The sequence below is a fragment of the Engraulis encrasicolus genome, chromosome 16 (assembly GCF_034702125.1).
Source record: "Engraulis encrasicolus isolate BLACKSEA-1 chromosome 16, IST_EnEncr_1.0, whole genome shotgun sequence".
In the NCBI taxonomy this organism is placed as follows: domain Eukaryota; kingdom Metazoa; phylum Chordata; class Actinopteri; order Clupeiformes; family Engraulidae; genus Engraulis; species Engraulis encrasicolus.
This window is the reverse complement of record NC_085872.1, coordinates 39,807,924-39,832,923: the sequence shown is the minus strand read 5'-3', so window position 1 is coordinate 39,832,923 and position 25,000 is coordinate 39,807,924. Positions and strand designations below refer to the sequence as shown.

The 25,000-nt window shown below is 45.2% G+C and overlaps 1 protein-coding gene across 1 annotated transcript in view; it reads left to right on the top strand.

The window, feature by feature from the left end:
- The first annotated feature begins 125 nt into the window (after positions 1-125).
- LOC134465745 (centromere protein J-like) overlaps positions 126-25,000 on the top strand; it is a 29,079-nt gene continuing 4,204 nt past the window's right edge. The window contains exons 1-11 of the mRNA XM_063219581.1: positions 126-184; positions 1,827-2,011; positions 3,152-3,218; positions 5,030-5,198; positions 9,096-9,183; positions 12,563-13,895; positions 14,053-14,176; positions 15,533-15,698; positions 18,839-19,009; positions 20,279-20,515; positions 23,449-23,544. Coding sequence (XP_063075651.1) covers positions 145-184; positions 1,827-2,011; positions 3,152-3,218; positions 5,030-5,198; positions 9,096-9,183; positions 12,563-13,895; positions 14,053-14,176; positions 15,533-15,698; positions 18,839-19,009; positions 20,279-20,515; positions 23,449-23,544 — 2,676 coding nt within the window. The 5' untranslated portion in view covers positions 126-144. The remainder of the gene's footprint in view (positions 185-1,826; positions 2,012-3,151; positions 3,219-5,029; positions 5,199-9,095; positions 9,184-12,562; positions 13,896-14,052; positions 14,177-15,532; positions 15,699-18,838; positions 19,010-20,278; positions 20,516-23,448; positions 23,545-25,000) is intronic.

Genomic DNA, 25,000 nt, shown 5'->3' with positions numbered 1-25,000 from the left:
AAATCGAATAACAAAACGAAGGCGAAATAAACCAGGAAGTGTACAAAACTACAAGTCCCAGCAGCAGATGTACATCGGTGACGCAACGACGCAACCCTCTCGCGGGCTTGGCTACGCAGTGGCGGTTCATTTGGAAAGTTGTCCATGTCACGGTGGAACCGGGAACCGAGGTTGCTCCGAAAAGGTAAGGAAAGCAACCGAATAGAAGTTGCTGTACGCCGAATACTATGCTGGCTAGGTCAGCTTCTGCCAGTCGCGTAAAACCAGTGGAAGTTTTGGTAAACGTTGACCTGAAAGCAGCGTATTGTGTAGCGAATGTTGCCAGAACACAAAACAACGCCATGGCAGTCAGTCGAGATCAGTAAACATCAACTCCTTTGTAATGAGCGACCGAGACATGGAGGAGAGTCAGAGCAGCAGTGTCTGACTTTTGTGACTGATTATGTTGGTGACAGGCTAGACAAGTGAAGTAGCCGGCTGCTGTCTTCAGCTTCACCTGTAGCGTCGCCGCTGATGTTGAAGGGTAGTCGAGACGAGAAGCTGACATTAGCCAGCCAGCTAGCACCCGAGGCATGATTTTAGCATGTTGATGTTGTATGTTTGTAATGTGTCAATTTCAACATGTTGTTTGTCTGCAGTTTGTTGTTTTCAGCATGTTGTATGTTAACGTTGTGTTTGCAATGTAGTTTTGTGTTTACATTCCGTGTAATTGCATCTTGTGTGTGTGTGTGTGTGTGTGTGTGTGTGTGTGTGTGTGTGTGTGTGTGTGTGTGTGTGTGTTTATAATGTGCCATTGCATGTCGTGTTACATTCGGTATTTACGCATGATGTGTGTTTGTATGTGCCTTGATGACAACATGGTCTATCTTGTACCTTTGCCAGAGGGAAGAAAGGGGAAACTAAACTAAACTTATCTACGCTGTATGGGTGTCTATCACTCTGTCTGTCTGTCTGTCTGTCTGTCTGTCTGTCTGTCTGTCTGTCTGTCTGCCTACCTCTTGTCTGCCTGCCTGCCTGCCTGCCTGCCTGTCTGTCTGTCAGCCTGCCTGTCTCTGTTTGTCTGTCTGCCTGTGTACCTGTCTGCCTGCCTGCCTACTTGTCTGCCTGTCTGTCTGCCTGCCTAAGTGCTTCTCATGTCTGTCTGATGTCGTCGTGCTTGTTGTCATGAAACCACCATGCGCTGTGATGTCACACTGCCCTCATGTCTGTACTGCTGTGATGTCAGATATATTGTGATGTGATGTCACACTGCTGTGAATGATGTCACACACTGCTGTCGTTTGTGTAATTTGTAGAGCTTTCACACAAAACCAAGACCTTCCCTTTGTGGCTTAAATTGACTGACCCTAGCCCTACTGCCCTGATGTCATAGTGCTGTGATGTCATAAAATGTTGGGACAGTAATATGTTGTGATGTCATAATATGTGATGCATTGAAGTCCGATTTTTGTTGTTGATCAATGATGACTGCATACTACGTCAGGAAAGTGAGAAAGCGCTGTTACGGCGTATTCAAAGTCGACGCAAATATACACGAGACAATGAGCTCGCACCAGTTTGATCTACGTAGCATCCCACATCTGAGGTGAGACAGGTTGGGAAGGAGGAGCTGGTGGGGTGCAGTGCAATTTTTTAGGGGGTGTGGAACAATGCATCTACACAGACGCCAGTGAACTTTTGGGGTGATGTTATACTACAGTCTACTGTGATGTCTTACTGCTGTTTTGTCATAATTTGTGGTGATGTCATAATATGTGATGTCATATTATGTGATGTCATAACATGCCGTGATGTCATAGTGCTGTGATATCATCGTGTGCCTCCAGGTTCCGTCATGATGTTTCCTCCAGAGCAGCAGGCACTTGATTGGCCAGTTGACACTTTAGCCGCTTCTGATTGGCCGAGGAGCCATTTGGCCACGCCCCGTAGCAGCATTAGCTCAGCCCCTCAAGAACTAGACTCCTCCTTCTGCTCAGAGTTCAGCCCCCTGCCACACACACCGCCCAAACAGGTACACACACACACACACACACACACACACACACACACACACACACACACACACACACACACACACACACACACACACACACACACACACACCACACACACACACACACACACACACGTATCCCACGTCACTACCATCATCTATTAATACATGACCACCGCCACGCACACACACACCGCCCAAACAGGTACACTCACACACACACACATCCCACTTCACTACCATCATCTAGTAATACATGACTACCGCCACACACACACACTGCCCACACTGGTACACACACACTGCCCAAACGACTACAACACGCACACACAAACACACACACACACACACACACACACTACCACAGGTACACACAAACACACAGACACACACAAGGCTTACAAGCCTCATAGAATATCGGACTTGTCCTTTAGCTCAGTAGTATCGTGCTGTGACTCCCATACCCGAACTGGAGCGTTGACTGGTAGGTGGCGGGTTGTGGGTTCGAGCCCCGAGTGGTGAACTAGCAGATGATCTTGGTTACATACAGAAAATATATTAGATGCACACATCATTTACTATTATAATACTACTACTGTACTACTACTACCACTACCACTACTACTACTACTACTACTACTACTACTACTACTACTACTACTACTACTACTACTACTACTACCACCACCACCACTACTACTACTACTACTACTACTACTACTACTACTACTACTACTACTACTACTACTACTACTGTACTACTACTACTACTACTACTACTACTACTACTACTACTACTACTACTACTACTACTACTACTACTACTACTACTACTACTACTAATACCACTACTACTAATACTAATACTACTACTAATAATACTACTACTACTACTACTACTACTACTACTAATAATAATAATAATACTACTACTACTACTACTACTAATACTACTACTACTACTAATACTAATACTAATACTAATAATAATAATAAGTGTGTCACCTGACATGTTCACCACCAGGATGTTTTGTTGTAGTGTGTGTGTGTGTGCGTATAAATGTGTGTGTTTGTGAGTGTGCGCATGTGTGTGTCAGCAGTGGTAGTGACGGCATATTAATTACAGGTGTATAATATGTGTTTGTGTCTGTGTTTCAGCCTCATCAGTGGCAACAGCACATGCAGGAGCAGCTGAAGGCTCATCGAAGAGACACACAGCACAGAGGTACAACACACATATGCACACACACACACACACACACACACCCTCGCTATACACACACACACACACCCTCGCTATACACACACACACACACACTCGCTATACACACACACACACCCTCGCTATACACACAGCACTGAGGTACAATACACTACAGTATACACATTACACACACACACACACACACACACACACACACACACACACACATCCTCGCTATACACACACAGCACAGAGGTACAATACACATTACACCACACACACACACACACACCCTCGCTATACACACACAGCACTGAGGTACAATACACTACAGTATACACACACACACACACACACACACACACACACACACACACACACACACACACACACACACACACACACACACACACACACCCATCCTCGCTATACACACACAGCACTGAGGTACTACACATCACACACATACACACTATACACACAAACATACACACACACCCTCGCCATACACACACGGCACAGAGGTACAGTACACACACACGAGCGCACACACCATATTACACACACTATATACACACATACAGCAAAGAGGTACACACTGCACATCACATCACACACTACACATACACACACAGCACAGAGGTACAATACACATTACACCACAGAGGTACAATACACATTACACCACACACACACACACACACGACACACACACAGCACAGAGGTACACATTCTATACGATACACACACACTATACACAATACTCACACACTGTACACTATACACTACAGTACAGAGTTACACACTCTCTACACACACTATACACTCACACGCTACACTCTATACAGCACAGGACAGAACTACACACTCTACACCAGTCGTTCCCAACCTATGGGTCGAGACCCACCTTATGGGTCGCCAAAGATCCACAGGGGGTCGCGGAGCCCTCTTGATTTTAAGGGGTTTCATTTTAAATATATATAGCCCATGTTGAATAAAAGACAAAGCATTTAACTAATAAATGCATAGAAGCAACACATTGTAAGTGCTACATTAAACATTTATTCTATATTTCACCAAAGACGAATTGAGGAATAAAATAACTAAAATTAGTTTTCGCAGGAAACAGAGGGCATCTTGTGACTCTCGTGAGGGCACTCGCGTGGTTGGGTCACCAAAGCTTACAATAGTAAAAACATGGGTCCCTTAAAGCAATACTGCCCCATTTTTGGAAATAGGCTCATATTATACCTCCCCTTGAGTTGAATAATTGAGTTACACATTTCTCCTGTACTTTCAATTGTTCTCTGAGTATGGCAGTGCAAATTATACCTCCAAACTAGCAGTTAACATGGAGTCCTCTGAGACCAGCTGGCGGCTAACTGGTCTCATAGGACTCAATGTTAACTACTAGCATGGAGGTAAAATGTGTACTGTCGTACTGAGACAACGACAGGAAGTAAAGGAGAAAGGTAAAACTCAATGATCTAACTCAAGGGGAGGTGTAATATGAGCTTATTTCCAAAAATGGGCAGTATCACTTTAAGAAAAAGGTTGGGAACCACTGCTCTACACTACAGCGCAGAGTTACACACACTCTATGCACTACAGCACAGAGTTGCACACTTTATACACATACGGTCCGTAAACTCAGAGAAGCAGATGATACGAGTGTACGATTCTCAAACATGCGCTGTGACGTAACGTGTGTGTGTGTGTGTGTGTGTGTGTGTGTGTGTGTGTGTGTGTGTGTGTGTGTGTGTGTGTGTGTGTGTGTGTGTGTGTGTGTGTGTGTGTGTGTGTGTGTGTGTGTGTGTGTGTGTGTTGTCCAGAGTCTGAGGCGTCCACTTCTCCCAAGCAGCAGCACTCCCCCTTCCAGGAATCACAACGGTCACCACATGACACGCTCACATCATCAGCACAGGACACGCTTGCATCATCAACATGCGACGTGTTCGCATCACCAACATGCGACACACTCTCATCACCAACATGCGACAGGTACTTGCATTGCCTTCATTTTCTTGGGAATCCCGGGATCCTGACCTTAAACTCGGAAGAAATAGCCACAGACACAATGTCAGGTGGGGATTTTTTGACGTTGATCTCGTGCGGAAGTAACAAAGCCCGAGATATCCGAATACAGGTCATTTTATGCAATTTGCGTCATGGCCATGGCTGCTGCAAGTGCTTCTGCTGAAACAACAAACTTCAAGATGTACCTTGAAAGCATTTTCAAGTCAAGTCAAGTCAAGTCAAGTAGGTTTTATTGTCAATTTCTTTACATGCACTGGTCATACAAAGAATTTGAAATTACATTTCTTGCTTTCCCATACAGACATAGACTAATTAAGGTAAGGACATAGACAGTATAGACATAGACAGTACTTATACATGGACTTAAGACAGTATGGACATAGACAGTGCTCATACAGACATTTAAAGTGCAAGACTGGACAACAGAAGACTTGTAGAGGACATACATTAAGAGGTATTTGTTGTGCTTTTGTGCTTTTCCTAAAAAAGTCCTTTATAGCGTTCTGACATGGTAATAGTAGCATTTTGAAGAAAATAAATATAAAAAAGGTCTGTCAAGTACACCAGCAGCAGTGTGTGTGTGTGTGTGTGTGTGTGTGTGTGTGTGTGTGTGTGTGTGTGTGTATGTGTGTATGTGTGTGTATGTGTTTAGTGCAGGTAGAAGGTGCGGTGTGCGTCTTGTGTGTGTTCGTGTGTCTGTGTGTGTGTGTGTGTGTGTGTGTGTGTGTGTGTGTGTGTGTGTGTGTGTGTGTGTGTGTGTGTGTGTGTGTGTGTGTGTGTGTGTGTGTGTGTGTCAGTGTGTGTATGTTTGGGTTTAGTGCAGAAAGTGCAGTGTGCTTGTGTGTGTGTGTGTGTGTGTGTGTGTGTGTGTGTGTGTGTGTGTGTGCATGTTTTGAGTTAGTGCAGGTTGAAAGTTCAGTCACAAGTATAGTAGTGCAGGTGGAATGTTCAGTCGCAGATATGGTGGTGGGGGATGGGGGGGGGGGTTTGTCAGTGGCCTTGCTGGCTAGAGGCTGACAGTGGGGGGGGGGGTTGTCAGTGGCCTTGCTGGCTAGAGGCTGACAGTGGAGGGAGAGTGGGTTGAGTGTTCAGCATCTTGATCGCTTGGTGCATTGTGCTGCTCGCCAGCCGGGTGGTACGGGAACGGAGGCGCCTGTACCTCTTTCCAGAGGGCAGGAGGCTGAACAGTTTGTGTGCAGGGTGGCTTGTGTCTTTGATGATCATCAGTGCTTTCCGGGTGAGGCGTGTGGTGTAAATGTCCTGCAGGGAGGGGAGTGGTACTCCAATGATCTTCTTCGCTGTGTTCACAACACGCTGGAGTGTCTTCCTGTTTTTCTCCGTGCAGCTTCCTCCCCACACTGTGATGCAGTTGGACACGACGCTCTCTATGGTTCCTCTGTAGAATGTTGTCATGATGGAGGGTGTAGCACTTGCCTTCTTTAGTTTGCGCAGGAAGTAGAGACGCTGATGGGCCTTCTTCGCCAGTGATGTAGTGTTGGTGGTCCAAGAGAGGTCGTCGCTGATGTGCACTCCAAGGAACTTGGTGCTGCTCACTCTCTCCACAGCATCGCCGTCGATGGTCAGTGGTGGCAGTTGTTTTTGGACCCTTTGGAAGTTGACAACAATCTCCTTGGTCTTGTTGACATTCAGCAGGAGGTTGTTGTCTTTGCACCATCTGGCCAGCAGGTCTACTTCTTCTCTGTAGTGAGTCTCATCGCCCTTGGTGATGAGGCCCACCAGTGTTGTATCATCCGCAAACTTCACTAGATGGTTAGTGCTGTGGGTCGTTGTGCAGTCGTGTGTCAGCAGCGTGAACAGCAGGGGGCTGAGAACACAACCTTGCGGAGCCCCCGTGCTCAGGGTCAGGGTGCTCGAGGTGTTGTTCCCTACCCGTACTGCTTGTGGTCTTTGCATCAGGAAGTCCAGCAGCCAGTTGCAGAGGGAGGTGCTGAAACCTAGTTTGTCCAGTTTTCTGATGAGTTGTTGTGGTATTATGGTATTGAATGCTGAACTGAAGTCAATGAACAGCATTCTCACATATGAGTCTTTATTGTCCAAGTGGGTGAGGGCTGGATGGAGGGCAGAGCAAATTGCATCCTCCGTGGATCGCTTGGCTCGGTATGCGAACTGGTAGGGGTCTAGGGTGGGGGGTAGGGTGGCTTTGATGTGTGACAGGACTAGCCGTTCGAAGCACTTCATGATTATGGGCGTCAGTGCTACAGGACGGTAGTCATTGAAGCATGATGGTGATGATTTCTTCGGCACAGGTATGATGGTAGCAGCTTTGAAAAGTGATGGGATGACTGCTTGCTCCAGAGAGATGTTAAAGATGTCTGTGAAGACATCCTTCAGCTCTTCTGCACAATCCTTCAACACTCGGCCTGGTATGTTGTCTGGGCCAGCTGCTTTGCGTGGGTTGATGGTGGCCAGTGTCCTCTTAACACTGGCAGAGGACAGGTAAAGGGGTTGATCATGGGGGGAGGGGGAGTTTTCTGTGGGTGAGTGTCATTTTGTGCTTCAAAGCGGGCAAAGAAACTGTTCAGATCGTTTAGCAGAGAGGTGTTGTTGTTGTCACAGCTTCGTGGTGCAGGCTTATAGTCCGTGATGGCCTGTATGCCCTGCCACAGGCTCTGTGCATCTCTGCTGTCTTTGAAGTGTGTTGTTATTTTGTCTGAGTATTCCTTTTTTGCTTTCCTGATGCCCTGGGACAGGTTAGCCCTTGCTGTCTTTAGGCCAGCTACGTCTCCTGCTCTGAAGGCTTTGTCTCTGGCCCTCAGCAGTCGGTGAACGTCTCCTGTGAACCATGGCTTCTGGTTGGCCCTGGTAGTGATGTGTTTTATTTCTGTAACATCATCGATGCATTTTGTGATGTAGGAGGTCACGGTGTCTGTGTACTCCTCAATGTCAATGTGATTGCTGTGGGTGGCAGTTGTTTTGAAAATGTCCCAGTCTGTGGTTTCAAAGCAGTCCTGAAGTCGTGAGATGGCTCCCTCAGGCCATTTTCTCACCTCCTTCTGAACTGGTTTGGTGAGTTTTGCCTTTTGTCTGTAAGCTGGCAGTAGCAGAATTGTCGTGTGGTCTGATGATCCAATTGGGGGGATGGGCTTTGCCTTGTATGCTCTCTTCTGATTTGTGTAAACGAGGTCCAGGGTGTTTTGTTCTCTTGTTGGGAAGTTGACATGTTGATGAAATTTTGGAAGTACTGTTTTGAGATTTCCGTGGTTGAAATCCCCCAGTACCACTGTGAAGGCATCTGGGTGTGCATCTTGTTGTTCACTGATGCCCCGATGCAGCTCGTTCAGTGCCTCGCTTTTGACGCCATTGTTGTTGCTGGGTGGGAGGTAGACGGCGACTAATAGGATAGCGGATATTTCTCTGGGTAGATAGAAGGGTCGGCACTTGATAATCATGAACTCCACTCGTGGAGAGCAGTGCCTCTGTACCACCGTAGCATTATTGCACCAAGCATCATGTGTGTAGACACATATTCCTCCTCCTCGTTTTTTCTCTGCAAGGGCTCTGTCCGCTCGGTGGCACGTTAGTTGTTCCAGATGTAAAGCCGAATCGGGTATGCCGTCGTTCAGCCATGATTCGGTACATGCGGTACTGTAGTTCAAAATCAAAGACACATCAGCAAACAAGTTCCTGAGTGTTTGATTTCAACAAATGTAGCCCTACACCAACATGAATTGGTGAAATCTGCGAAAAAAGGGCGTTTCTCGTCTTTTAGCGAGGCTTGGACACTTCACTTGAGAAATACCCAGTGACCGGTGCAGTCAGTTTGGATTAAAGCATTTGGAAAATGTAATACAATACGCTACCTGTGTATGTGTGTGTGTGTGTGTGTGTGTGTGTGTTTAGGCCCATCCGTCCTGGTTTGGGTTTGAGGACTCGAACGTTTGAGGAGCTTCTTGAAGAACAGCTGAGACAAGAAGAGGAGAGAGGAGAGGTACACACACACACACACACGCACGCACGCACGCACGCACGCACACACACACACGTGAGGAGAGGGGAGAGGTATACACACATGCACGCACAGCCGCACATACACTGGTTATACATGCACTTAGAGAAATTTGAATTATTTGCTTGAGCCTGATTTGCACAGAATAAAGTTACCTGTGGACCACTGGTAATTCACAATTACCCCCGCACCTCTGTATGTTTTTTTTGTGGTGTATTCAGACGGGATAAGAAAAGGTCTGTGATTTACTCAACTTACAGACAGTACAGACAGTCTCAGGAATAAGACAAGAGATGCGTGATCGCAATCACACACACACATGTGCGCATTCACATGGGACTTCAGTTATCACTTGGCGTCAGTGTTTCGCCGAAACAAAGTAGGTAATTTGCGGCAGAATTATTACTTCACAAATGACGGACATGGCGCATTTGCGCAGGACTAAGAACTCAGTCATTCTCTGTAATTATTACAAATAGTCCACAGATAATATTTATCCTGTGCGAATGGGTCTGTTGTGGTCAAACTTTTAGTATATACACACATACATGTATAGTATATATGGGTGGTTGACGTTTAAGGCTGTAACACACTTAAAGGAGGAAACATATGCCAATTCCTGAAAAATTGGGAAAAAAAAAGAAAAATGTCAGTGGTCCGTGGAATTTCGCCTAATTTTTGCCATTTTTGGGAAAATGTGTCCTGCGGTGTGACATCATTGGTGTGACATTTCTGTAAGATACAATAAAATGATTAATATTCTGCACAAACATATCCCCAATGCTCGTTCTGCTATTGTTCCTTTAACCCCCACCCCCCCCACACACACACACACAGACACAGACACACACACACACACACACACACACACACACACGTGAGGAGAGGGGAGAGGTATACACACATGCACGCACAGCCGCACATACACTGGTTATACATGCACTTAGAGAAATTTGAATTATTTGCTTGAGCCTGATTTTCACAGAATAAAGTTACCTGTGGACCACTGGTAATTCACAATTACCCCCGCACCTCTGTATGTTTTTTTTAGTGGTGTATTCAGACGGGATAAGAAAAGGTCTGTGATTTACTCAACTTACAGACAGTACAGACAGTCTCAGGAATAAGACAAGAGATGCGTGATCGCAATCACACACACACATGTGCGCATTCACATGGGACTTCAGTTATCACTTGGCGTCAGTGTTTCGCCGAAACAAAGTAGGTCATTTGCGGCAGAATTATTACTTCACAAATGACGGACATGGCGCATTTGCGCAGGACTAAGAACTCAGTCATTCTCTGTAATTATTACAAATAGTCCACGGATAATATTTACCCTGTGCGAATGGGTCTGTTGTGGTCAAACTTTTAGTATATACACACATACATGTATAGTATATATGGGTGGTTGACGTTTAAGGCTGTAACACACTTAAAGGAGGAAACATATGCCAATTCCTGAAAAATTGAAAAAAAAAAGAAAAATGTCAGTGGTCTGTGGAATTTCGCCTAATTTTTGCCATTTTTGGGAAAATGTGTCCTGCGGTGTGACATCATTGGTTTGGCATTTCTGTAAGATACAATAAAATGATTCATATTCTGCAACATATCCCCAATGCTCTTTCTGCTATTGTTCCTTTAACCCCTACCCCACACACACACACACTACTACCCACCCGCACCCCCACCCCCACCCACACACGCCTATGCATCGTACAGGCAGACAACTGTGATTTCACTGCATGGTTTCACTGTATTACTTGTAATAATTGTGTGAATGTGACAAATAAATCTCCTGGTATCCTTATATCCTTGCATGATGCATGAAAAATAAGTAAGGATTGAGTAACACAATGTCTAAGCATGATACACCACAGGACATGAAGTCACACCACAGGAAATTCACTGCATTGTGGCCATTTTAATCATTTTGTATTCGTGACTGACCTCCGAGCTCATGCTAACTAGATAATGATATTGTGTTTAACCTTAATATGTGTTTTCACTCATAAAAAACTTTTTTTCCTTCCATAAGAGCAGTCACACCACGGGACACCATAAATGAACCTAAGCATTGTGTGACAGAAACATTGCAATATGTAGACATATTAAGAGGTTAATAGTCACCTTAAACTTCCACACCACTCTCCAATAACTGAGGTATAACTGGTTAGGAGCCTGTCTTTAAGACCCTTGTAGTTGGCCTTGCAGCTGCCCGTCCACAAACCTGACTTACATGTCACCCCGCAGGACGCAATTTGTGTTACGAAATTGAACTTGTAGTTAATATTACTGTATTGAGTTTTTTTCACATTCATATTTTTTAATATAAGGTTAAAATGTATGCAATCATGCCAAATGCTTTATAAATGATTCAAAATGTTGTTGGTTTATTTTATAACTGTATATATTCCAGGTTGTATTAATGTTACTGTCACACCACAGGACATTTGACATATAAACCTTTCCATAAATCTGAACAAAAATGTTTCTTCTCATCTAAGACTAATATGAAACATGATGTACCACATCTTCTTTCATTTACATTTGTTTTCAAGAGGAAAAATATCAATTTTGTAGGTTTTTAACTAATGTTACGTAAAAACAGGGCGTCATGTCAACCACCCATATACAGTATAGGCCAAAAGTTTGGACAAACCTTCTCATTTAATGCATTCTCGTTTTTTTTTGTGGCTATTTACAGTATATTGTACATTTTCACAGAGGGCATCAAAACTGTGCGTGAACACATGTAGAATTATGTGCTTCACAAAAAAAAAGTCTAGCTGTTGGCCAACAGCAATGTCCGCTGTCTATCCACCTGACGTCAACACGGCACAACTGATGGCCCCATACAAGTTATTTTTTTGTCTATTTTCAGGTAGAAACACCTGTCTGTCACGTCAATCATAACTGAACACAAAAGTCCTCCAATAACTCACTAGAATTGTAGAAGTTTAACCTAGTTTTAAGCACTTGCCAATAGAATAATTTTTGCAGACATTTTTTTGATCTGATATTGAGTCACTTGGTGTATAGCCAGTTACTTGGAGAGGTCAGACCTGTGTTGGAGGGAAATTGTGACAGGTTTTTCACTTCTACTTTTACTTTTTATACCTCTGTTCCACCTAGATAACCAACCATGTTAAACCAAGTGACTCATTATCAGATCAAGAAAATCTTGCTTGAATTGCGTGTATCAATTCAGATTGACTTGACTGACTGTTTTTTTGCACCCACTCTCCCTTCTGGAAGTAACCAAATGACCAAATGAAGACTTTTTAATTATAGTAAGAATCATAGAAACTTAGATCGTAATGTTAATGCTGTTTTGTCTACTGCGTGCGTGTGTGTGTAGGCTGGTCTGGTGAGTCACGGCGTGGTGTTGAAGCGTTCTTTCCTGCGTAAGGGGGCGGGCCTGGTGAGGTTTAGCTCTGCCCCTAAATCCACACCCCCACAGCCCAGACAACCAACCACAGGCCAGAACCCCCCTGACAGGAAGCCCAAGCAGCCAATCATAAACCAGAACCGCCCTCACAGGAAACCCAAAGAGCCAATGGGCCGTTTGGCTGCCAGAGGTTCCGCCTCCTCCTCCTCAAGCTCCACTCCTGGTTCGTCAGTAGCTCGTGTACGTCGTAAGACCGCCTCCCTGCTGACGCACACACACACTGACACACACACCAACACACACATACACACCAACACAGACACGCATACCAGCACACACATACACACCAACACACACATACAAACCAACACAGACACACACACCGACACACACACGACCACACAGACTCTCCTGCCTGCCAAACATGCACACACCAACACACACACTCCCCCAGACACCCCCACTGTCCCCCCCTCTCCTGTTGTCATGGAGACCTCGTTTGAGGTGTGGCAGCGTGGCCGTCAGCAGGAGTGGGCGGAGCTCGGCGAGTTCGAAAGGCTGGAGGCGGCGGCCAGCCAGCTGTCAATCAGCCAGCTGTCAATCAACTCCGACTACGCCAGACGCCTCTCCTCCACGCCCATCAAACACACACACTCTCTAAACACACACACTCTAAACACACACACACTGGACACACACACACTGGACACACACACATTGGACACACACACACGACGCCTCTCCTCCACGCCCATCAAACACCCCGCCAACACACACACAATCCATACCAACACACTCCACACGCACACCCTGGACACACACACGCTGGACACACACACTCTAGCCACACATACTCTTTCTCCTGAGGATGGAGATATGGAGGAGGAAGAGGAAGAAGATGATGATGGTGATGGTGACGGTGGAGATGATGATGGAGAGGATGATGATGATGATGATGATGATGATGATGATGGAGAGGAAGAGGACTATCAGGAAGGAGGAACGCTGGCCCTGCCTCCTTATGACAGCTGCTCCTATCAGGAGGCGGGAGGGGCGGGGTCAGCCGGCGTGGGGGTGGAGTTTGACGATGACGACACCTGGGCAGAGCAATCCCAGAATGCCGACCGGCCAGACACAACCCTGCAGGCATCGGATGCCCAGAGCCAATTAGATGCTGAGGAGGACACGGATGTCCCGCCCCCCTCCCAGCTGGTTGCCAAGCTGTTCCCTTCCCTACAGCCCAAGCCACAACCCCTGCCTGTCACTCAAGATAGCCAGCCAATCACAGATGCAGAGAGCGAAGGTGAGAACCCTTAAGTCACTCTCCAATAAGAATTCTTCTGTAGAATTATGTATTATGATTACGTCACATCTGTGTACAAACAATGCTGCTTGGAACCAAGTTGTTCCAGTTGAATTGGTAATTGTGTGTGTGGGTGTGTGTGTGTGTGGGTGTTCAGGTGTGTGTGCGGTGATGCGTGAGCGCCTGGTCCAGTTGGAGTGTGAGATCGAGCGCTTCAGGATGGAAAACCGAGAACTCACACAGCTGAAGAAAACACTACACACACAACAAGAAGAGCTACGGTATACACACACACACACACACACACACACACACACACACACACACACACACACACACACACACACACACACACACACACACATACACAACTTAAATTAAACAGGACGGGTGTCAGCAGACTAAAGTCCAGTTTATACTACTCCATGTCCTACAATTGACCGAAAAAAAATCTGATCAAGAGGAGACAAAAGGTGAATTTGAGACGACTTATCTTTGACTTTGATTCATCATACTACTTTCAACAACATAAGATGCAAACGCGGCTTATCGCCTCGACTTTAAACTTTTTATTTCTTGATACAACAAAATAAGCAGTAGCTTTTCGCCTCCTCGTTCTTTTCATGCTATCTATAGTTTCTGGAAATGTATAATAAAAACGTGGGGGTGTTTGCCGCGAACAAGTCAGCTGGATGAAGCATTCATTGTGTAGGGAAGTGTAAAGAAGAAAATGTCATTATTGCAGTTGAGGGAAAAGGCGAGGCTCATGAGTATAATGACTTTTCTTCTTTGCACTTTGCATGCTGTAGTCTTTTCTGGCATTGAAAGACATTATATGACGTTGGCTATTGAACTAGAAAAATGTCCTCCGCTCACATATTCCATTACCTGCGCAGCCATAGCCTCCAATCAAAGACAGTGTTTAAGACTGTCTATTTCTATCTATTCAAGTTTACCACAGCATACCGGTACATTATTGCACCAACAGCAACAACGACTTTTATTTATTTACCGGTAACCTCTTTGACCAGCTGTGAAACTAGTCTTTGGCTGCCTCTCTTTAGATTCAGGGTCATGTTCTCTGAAGAAGTGCTTCCATTGTATATAAATATATATGAAATAAAGTTGGTTATCTGCAGACACCTTTCTATGAGATATGAGACGTTTTTCGATGAGATATGAAAATATATACAATATAGTTGGTTATTTGAAGAAACTTTTCAATGAGATATAATATAGTAATTTATCTAAGAAGTGCTACCATGAGATAGCCTTGTATAATAGGTTATCTGAGTGCGTCTGCTTTTGAATATGAAAACCAGCCAGCGAATGTTAGTCAGACTCTGTGGCATTACATGTGAATTTACCAGACCTGTGATGAAATACGAGTGTCACAGCCAATTTAAACCTCTTCTGACTTTTCATGGGTTGTACAACTCAAGAAAATCAACAAAAAAGGTGCAAAATTCCTTCGTCATTTTGATGCAAAAATCACAGAAAACAAAAAACGTATAGACAGATAGACAGATAAAATGTTTTAAATGATTAAATGTTTTAAATGTATGTGTGTTGTCTGTGTGTGTGTGTCTGTGTCTGTGTCTGTGTGTCTGTGTCTGTGTTTGTGTGTGTGTGTGTAGCCAGGAGAGGGCGGAGTTCGAGGCTCAGCGTTTGAAGGCGGAGTCTGAGTGGGCGGAGTTTGTGGAGGAGGAAACCAGGAAGCTGCAGAGGGAGAAGAAGCTGTTTCACACGCACGCAGCAGCAGCCCGCAACACACACACACACACCCAGAGACAGGAGATACAGGTAACACACACACACACTCTCGCACACACACACACACGCAGCTGCGGCACACAGCTCACATACACACAGACATGAGATATGGGTAACACACACGTGCACACGCAGCTGCAGCCCGCAACACACACACACACACCCAGAGACAGGAGATACAGGTAACACACACACACACACACACACACACACACACACACACGCAGCTGCGGCACACAGCTCACATACACACAGACATGAGATATGGGTAACACACACGTGCACACGCAGCTGCGGCACAGAACATACACACACACACCCAGGGACAGGAGATACAGGTAACACACACACACACACACACACACACACACACACACACACACACACACACACACACACATGCAGTCCAATAAATCACAAATGTTGAGGAGTTACAATAAAAAGCCTTTATTTAATGTGGCAACAACAAAATTAAAATGGTGAAGGTTGTTGTTGAATAGGCCTACATTGCCTGGCTGCAGATGACTGGAGCAGCATTATGCTCTTTGATCTGACGTACCATATCCACTTGCGCATCATGCAAAAAGATTGATGTTTTGGTTGCAGTCTGTGAACACAAAATGATATGATCCTCTCATACTGATTAATTCATTGCTTTTGTTTGCAAGTTGACTGATATGAGAACACGCCAGGGGTGGATCGTCATGTTTTTTGGCCACAAATAATGTAGAATGCTCACATGGAACTGTGTAGTTTAGAAGTTAGACCAACATCTGGTATGTGAATTTGGATTCAGACTCACGGTACTTTGGAACGTCAACAAAGCATACCGTGAAAAAATGTTCAGAGTGTGACCCAAGCAGACATCAAATGCAATATTACATTTTGCTTCATGGTGGCGCTTGACCTTACTACAGCTGTGTGTGTAAAGAGAAACACGAGTAAGTGGATGGGAGAATGCGCTTAAGATTCATTTACACGTGACACTCCCTTGCCCCTCCCGAAGCGCGCAACTGGGGAAATCCTGCGTAAATCACACACTTGAGTCAGCGTGGAGGCGCTGTTACGCACTTTTATTTACTTGCGCAGTTTGCACCCTTAGGCGCATGGGAGAATAAAGGTGAATGAACACAAACCAGGATTTTCCCCTGTACTTTAGGCCTATATTGAAGCAGAGAGGATCTCTGATTGAAGGCAGCCACCTTTAGAACAGACCCCATCTTCTCTAGATGTCCTAAATATAGTACTTAATTTTATTGCAAATTTAATTTTTAAGATTTCTTTCATGTGAAACTGCATAACATTCAAATTATGTCAGGGGCCGGATAAGACGGCCTCAAGGACTATAAATGGCCCTCGAGACAGGTCCCCCAACCCTGCGCCACACACACACACACACACACACACACACACACCCTCGAGACAGGTTCCCCACCCCTGCTCTACGTAACATTAAGGGCCATAAATGGCCCTCCAGACATAAAACATAGGTTCCCCACGCCTGCTATACAGTAGTGTAATGTAGTGTAGTAAATGGCCCTCCAGACATAGGTTCCCCACGCCTGCTATACAGTAGTGTAATTTGATGTAGTGTAGGGTAGTGTGGTGTACTGTACTGTAGTGTAGTAAATGGCCCTCGAGACATAGGTTCCCCACCCCTGCTGTACAGTAATGTAGTGTAGTGTAGTGTAGTGTAGTGTAGGGTAGTGTGGTGTACTGTACTGTAGTGTAGTGTAGTGTAGTGTAGTGTAATAAATGGCCCTCGAGACAAAGGTTCCCCACCCCTGCAGTACAGTAGTGTAATGTAGTGTAGTGCAGTGTAGTGCAGTGCAGTGCAGTGCAGTGCAGTGCAGTGCAGTGCAGTGCAGTGCAGTGCAGTGCAGTGCAGTGCAGTAAATGGCCCTCGAGACATAGGTTCCCCACCCCTGCTGTACAGTAATGTAGTGTAGTGTAGTGTAGTGTTGTGTTGTGTTGTGTTGTGTTGTGTTGTGTTGTGTTGTGTTGTGTTGTGTTGTGTTGTGTTGTGTTGTGTTGTGTTGTGTTGTGTTGTGTTGTGTTGTAATTGGCCCTGGAGACAAAGGTTCCCCAACCCTGTAGTGTAGTATAGTGTAGTGTAGTAATTAGCCCTGGAGACATAGGTTCCCCACCCCTGCTGTACAGTGGTGTGGTGTGGTGTGGTGTGTAGTGTTGTGTAGTGTTGTGTAGTGTAGTGTAGTAATTGGCCCCGGAGACAAAGGTTCCCCACCCCTGCTGTAGTGTAGTGTAGTGTAGTGTAGTGTAGTGTAGTGTAGTGTAGTGTAGTGTAGTGTAATGTTGTGTAGTAATTGGCCCCGGAGACAAAGGTTCCCCACCCCTGCTGTAGTGTAGTGTAGTGTAGTGTAGTGTAGTGTAGTGTAGTGTAGTGTAGTGTAGTGTAGTGTAGTAATTGGCCCTGGAGACATAGGTTCCCCACCCCTGCTGTAGTGTAGTGTAGTGTAGTAAATGGCCCTCGAGACATAGGTTCCCCACCCCTGCAGTACAGTAGTGTAATGTAGTGTAGTGTTGTGTAGTGTAGTGTAGTGTAGTGTAGTGTAGTATAGTGTAGTGTAGTAATTGGCCCTGGAGACATAGGTTCCCCACCCCTGCTGTAGTGTAGTGTAGTGTAGTGTAGTGTAGTGTAGTGTAGTGTAGTGTAGTGTAGTGTAGTGTAGTGTAGTGTAGTGTAGTAATTGGCCCTGGAGACATAGGTTCCCCACCCCTGCAGTACAGTAGTGTAGTGTGGTGTAGTGTAGTGTGGTGTAGTGTAGTGTTGTGTAGTAATTGCCCCTGGAGACATAGGTTCCCCACCCCTGCAGTACAGTAGTGTGGTGTAGTGTAGTGTTGTGTAGTGTTGTGTAGTGTAGTGTAGTGTAGTGTTGTGTAGTAATTGGCCCTGGAGATATGGGGTCCCCACCCCTGCTGTACTGTAGTGTAGTGTAGTGTAGTGTAGTGTAGTGTAGTGTAGTGTAGTGTAGTGTAGTGTAGTAATTGCCCCTGGAGATATAGGGTCCCCGCCCCTGCAGTACTGTATACTCTACTGGAGACACGGGGTCTCCTCCCCTGGTGTAGGCGATGCAGCAGTAGTTGTGTGACCTGCGTGAGGAGTGTATGTATAATGTGTGTGTTTGTATAATGTGTGTGTGTGTGTGTAGGCGGTGCAGCAGCAGCTGAGTGAGCTGCGTGAGGAGTGTGTGAGGAAGGAGCAGCGATGGCGGAACACACACACACGCCTGACGCAGCAGATACACACACTCACCACACACAACCAGGAGCTGCAGAAACAGATACACACACTGGAGACAACACGACTCAACACCTTGCAGGTAACACACACACACACACACACACACACACACACACACACACACACACACACACACACACACACACACACACACACACACACACACACACACACACACACACACACACACACACACACACACACACACACAGAGCCTCTGTTATGGGTGTGTTGTGAGTAGTTGATAGGGCTGCTCGATATCAGAAAAAAATTAGATACTCGATAACAGCATGCAATACCTAGATAATGATACTACAACGATATTTAGAAATATAGCAGAGTATTTTTCTTGTAACCAATTTGTCGGTCTGTGTGGGGGGCGTGGCTTTTTTCATGGAGGGCTACTTGCGCATTTGTTGAGATTCAGCTAGTGATTGAACTGCACAGAAATGTTTTGCTTATTAGCTAGAATTAAGTCATTTTTGCAATACGCGTATTGCCACTCTTGATATCGCGATTTCGATACATTTTCGATATATTGTGCAGCCCTAGTAGTTGATCATAGAAGTAAGAGTTCAGCCCATTTCATCACTTCAATGATCCATTTTATACACAATTAGAAATGCACTCAGAGAGTGCAGACCACCACCAAGGAATGAAAATGTTGAATATGTTACACCCTATTGTTTTCCAAGTCTTAAGTCTTAGAGTTAAAAACTGAAATGGTCCCTTCCTCTCTCCAATGAGAGAGCAGGGAGGTGTGGAAAGGTGATGACTGCCAAATGATACACATTCGTAACATTGACTGAATCCACTTGTACAGTGGCAGGTCTCCAGACCTTATCTCACTTGTGATTAGGTCTGGTGATGACCAGGCAATCACCACCCGACTTACTGTACCCCGCTTCTCACCACCCGACTTACTGTACCCCGCTTCTTACCACCCGACTTCCTGTACCCCGCTTCTCACCACCCGACTTACTGTACCCCGCTTCTTACCACCCGACTTCCTGTACCCCGCAGGTGTCCAACCAACTTGCTGTACCCTACTTGTCACCACTCTGAATTGCATGGCTCTGAGTACTACCAGAGATTCTTTAAGTATATAGAGATATGCCAACATAATAGGTTACCTAACATGACCAGGTTCCGGTCTGCCTAAAGGGGCGTGTCATAATACTCCTTGCATTGAATAGAACAGTCCTTAGGTCTGCCTAAAGGGGGATTTCCCCCCCCCTCCCCCTTGCAATAATAGAACCCGGAAACAATGGGCCAATGGAACCTCTCTCTCTCTCTACTCTCTCTGGTACTACTGTCTGAAGAAACGTCTTAATTGTTTGTCCAACAGCAGGAACAGAGAAGAGAGGAGGAGAAGAGAAGAGCGGAGGAGAAGAGGAAAGAGGAGGAGAAAAAAAGAGAGGAGGAGAAGAGGAAAGAGGAGGAGAAGAAAAGAGAGGAGGAGAAGATGAAAACGCAGAGCGGAGGGAAAAGGAGAGGAGGATGGAAGGAGGAGAGAAGAGAAGAGAGGAGTGGAGGAGGCAGAGGAGCAGAGCACCGTAAACCGAACATCAACAGGGCGAACGATGTATGTGTGTGTGTGTGTGTGTGTGTGTGTGTGTGTGTGTGTGTGTGTGTGTGACTGTGAGGGTGCATCTGTATGTGATGTGTATGTCAGTCCCTCCAGTATTTCGCGATTCAGCGATCGCGTGGATTCATGCAAATTCAATGATATTCCGCATAATTTCACGATGCCACGTAATTCCTGTAAAGCCGCATTTTCCCCGCAAATTTTCCCCTTTGTCCCCTTCAACATTCTGTGGATTTTATAGGCAGCTAGCATCCAGCATGTTGCGTTGCAAACTTCAGTGACACTAAATGTGTGCAGCTATTTTGACACAGAGGATTCCCCTTCCGCCTTTATATTGGGGGACGGGGTGAAAGCAGAGACAGTTTAGACCTTTCTATCAAAATCTCTGGTGAAAGGTTAGACTAGCTAGCCTGGTAGCCAAACACCCACTCGGGAACGGTAACGTAGCTAGGTAGTGATGGCGAACAGGCAGGGCTTGAAAACGAAATTATTTTTCAATCGTTCCGTTCCGAGCGGTTCAGGTAGGCCTTTGTTTAACGTTTTCGTTCCTGAATTCGTTCCACCACCAAAATTTCGTTCCTGAACCGGTTCGGAACGCAAAATATCGTTCGCTCTTATTGTTCCCGGAAGTGTTTTGCGGGCCTATCAAGTTTATTTTTATGGACTGTATCTTATACCTAGAATAGGCGTACCCATTAGTATTTGCCCTTGATTTACACAGTAGCTACCAGTGTTAATTTCGTCAACCATGACTATGACTAAAATATTTCGTCAATGCCCTTTTTTTGATTTTCGTCATTTAGACTAAGACTAAGACTAAATTGGGAAGGCAATGACTAAAATATGACTAAGATTGATAGATTGATATGACTAAAATTGATTTTCGTCATTGTGACTAAGACTAAGACTAAATTTTAAAAAGCTGACGAAATTAACACTGGTATTAAATAAAATAGAGAAAAAGAGAACCAGTGTGTGAAGAAGTTTTATTATGTACAGTGTGATTATGTTAAAAAGAGAAGTAGTGTGTGGAGAAGGTTTATTCTCTACAGTCAATGATATATGTTAAAAGTGTGTGGAGAAGTTCTGTAATGTACAGTGTTGACTAAAATGACGAAAATGACAAAAAATGTACTAAGACTAAAATTGATTTTCGTCATTTAGACTAAGACTAAGACTAAATTGGGAAGGCAATGACTAAAATATGACTAAGACTAAAATTGATTTTCGTCATTGTGACTAAGACTACGACTAAATCAAAAAAAGCTGACAAAATTAACACTGGTAGCTACTCTATCCCCCCAAATAATAGGCTAAATCACAGGCGGCATCCAAAAACATTCAGATAGGCTATCCCTCTCACATTCTGGACTCGTGCTAAACTCCTTACCTGGCTGTAAGTTTTATCCATATGGAGATCTTGCGCTATAATTCCTAACCCTGCATGGTTTAGATATGGTGTAGCTGGTCTATTGCTGACAAATATCTCCAATTTCCTGTTTAACTCTACAGTGCAAACACTTCAATGTATGCTTCAGGGTATGCTTTTGGGAAATTTAAAAAAAATATATAGAGAACGAAATAAACCATTATTAACCGGTTTTGTGGATTTCAGAATAACGTTTCTGTTCAGGAACAGTTGATGATCATTTCATTTTCGTTTCTGTTTCTGCTCCACGTAAAATTCCGTTCGTTCCTATTTTCGGTTTCTGCTCCCTGAACCGGTTCGAAGCCCTGAGAACAGGTCCCACTTGCCGACATATCGGCCTCCGACAGAGCCAAGCACTTTATATGCTTAGAACCGCTCCTGGACCACGCTACACCCTTTGGTTTTTATGCTCAGGAACCGCTCCTTGACCACGCTACCCTGCACACCTTAAGCTTAAATTGCACAGCGCTTAAATTGGCACTTTTCCCCGCAAGTTTTCACACCTGACTTCGTTGCTTCAAATGTCTGGATTTTAACTGTCATGAATGGAACACTGAACCTTTTACCCTCGAAGATAAGTAAATAAACCAAACAGAAACGTAGAAGATCTCGAAAGCTTCTTTGCATTAATAGCGTGTCGGGCAAATAGGCCTACTTCTCCCCAGTATAGCTGCTCGGCGGCTGAAATGTTTGTTGGATCAGCCGCCATTTCATTGTGCCGCCACTTCACAATGTTGTGGCGACGTATCAAACAATTAAGTCGCCAAGTAGCTAAATTAGGGAAAAGGTTTGCCCCGAGTAGATCCACGTTTCCGTTTTCGAATCTCTCTCTCTCTTTTTTCTGAGCCTGCTTAGACTGATTGTGGTTTTCAGTTACCAAAAAAAAACCTTTTGGCCGCAAAAGACATTTTGACCGCAAAAATCAAAAAATCAAAATCCTGGAGGGACTGATATGTGTGGATGTTTCTATACGTGTGTGTGTGTGTGTGTGTGTGTGTGTGTGTGTGTGTGTGTGTGTGTGTGTGTGTGTGTGTGTGTGACTGTGTGTGACTGTGTGTGACTGTGTGTGACTGTGTGTGTGTGTGTGTGTGTGTGTGACTGTGTGTGACTGTGTGTGACTGTGTGTGACTGTGAGGGTGTATCTGTATGTGATGTGTATATGTGTGGATGTTTCTATACATGTGTGTGTGTGTGTGTTCATGTGCAGTGCGTGTGTATCCTCTCTCCTCACCTCTCTCCTCTCCTCACCTCTCTCCTCTACTCTCCTCTCCTATTCTCTCTCCTCATCCCTCTCTCCTCTCCTCCTCTCTTCTCCTGTCATCCCCTCCTGTCCTCTCTCCCATCCTCTCCTCTCCTCATCTCTCCTCTATCCTTTCCTTTCCTTTATCCTCCTCTCTTCTCCTCTGCTCTCCACTCCTCTCCTCTCTCCTCTCCTCCTCTCCTCTCCTCTCCTCTCCTCTATCCTTCTATCATTTCCTCCTCATGCTATGTTTTGTTACAGCGTCCTGATGTTGATGGTATGCATGACAACCCAAAGCTTCATGATGGCGTCTCCTCACAGCAACAAGAGATCACACACACACACCCCGATGGAAAGGTACGCACGCACACACACACACACACACACACACACACACACACACACACACACACACACACACACACACACACACACCCCGATGGAAAGGTACGCACACAGACACACACACACACACACACACACACACACACACACACACACACACACACACACACACACACACACCAGGGTTCTAGCTAGGATGAAATTATAGCGTATCGGTCGAGGGAGCGAAGCTACCTTACATTTTAAGGTAAAAATAGGCCATTCTAGGGGTACCTAAAAGGTAAATTATCAGTGTTGGGTTGCAGTAATGTAACTACTTTTTTTCTGATAAAAGTAGTGTAGGCCTAACGAGTTACTACTAAAAAGTTGGTAACGAAACACCGTTGTCTGTGAACTTTTGCGATTGGAGAGGTAACTCCCTCTCTCGGGCGCATACGCGCAAATAGAGATCTATTAAGAGGAAGAGAGAGGTGTGTCGCGGTGTCCCCTCCTTCTCACAGTTGCACTAGTTTTGAAAACGTTGAGGAGCACTGTGAACCGTGTGTGCATTTAATAATAGGGCATATCAATGTCCGAGTGATCCGATTCCGAGACAAGTGCAGTTTGACACATTTTCCGAGCTCGCGCTATTGTACAGCTTGCGCGTCCTAAAACCACAGGACTGGTGCCGGGTGCCTTTCGCATGCAATTAGCCTAGCCACAGAAGACGCTCCTTTTGCTACGAATGCGGGGTTTTTTTGTAGTCACGCTATGTCAACCGGCAAGCTTAGAAAAAAGTGCCTCTCACCGTTACGGAGATGTCACGTCTTCTCCCACCTACTTTGTCCTCTTTCGAATAGTGTCAACTCCCAATGTCAGCGCTTAGCGCCCAATGTCTCCTGATTTGTTTGTATGGTAACAAGTAACGAACCCAGCACTACTGCTGACACTGCTAACAGGTTGGCAACTACGCTTTGGAGAAACAAGGATGCGATGCTACACGTGCATTTGTTGTTGTTTCATACGCTTGTCACAGAGATGAATAAAAGCCACAAATAAAAATAGTAGGCTGGTAGTAGTAGTATAGTGCTATATTGTCATTTAAATACAGTGAGTAGGGCCTATGACATGTGTCAGGTTTGGCAGAAGGGCGATGTGGCATTGATCTGGCTGTAGCCTACATAATGCAGACAAAATGCCGTTACGCTGTATTGAAAATAAGCGTAACGGTCCAAAATAAGCGTCACGGTCCAAAATTATAGCGTAACGGGCCGTCACGCACTTTTGCGCTAGCTAGAACCCTGCACACACACACACACACACACACTGATGGAAAGGTACACTTTCTCACACACACACACACACACACACACACACACACACACACACACACACACACACACACACATAAACACACACACACACTAGTGGTGTCAACAATAATCGATTCGCCAATGCAATGCATGGACAATTCAATTCAATGCGGTAA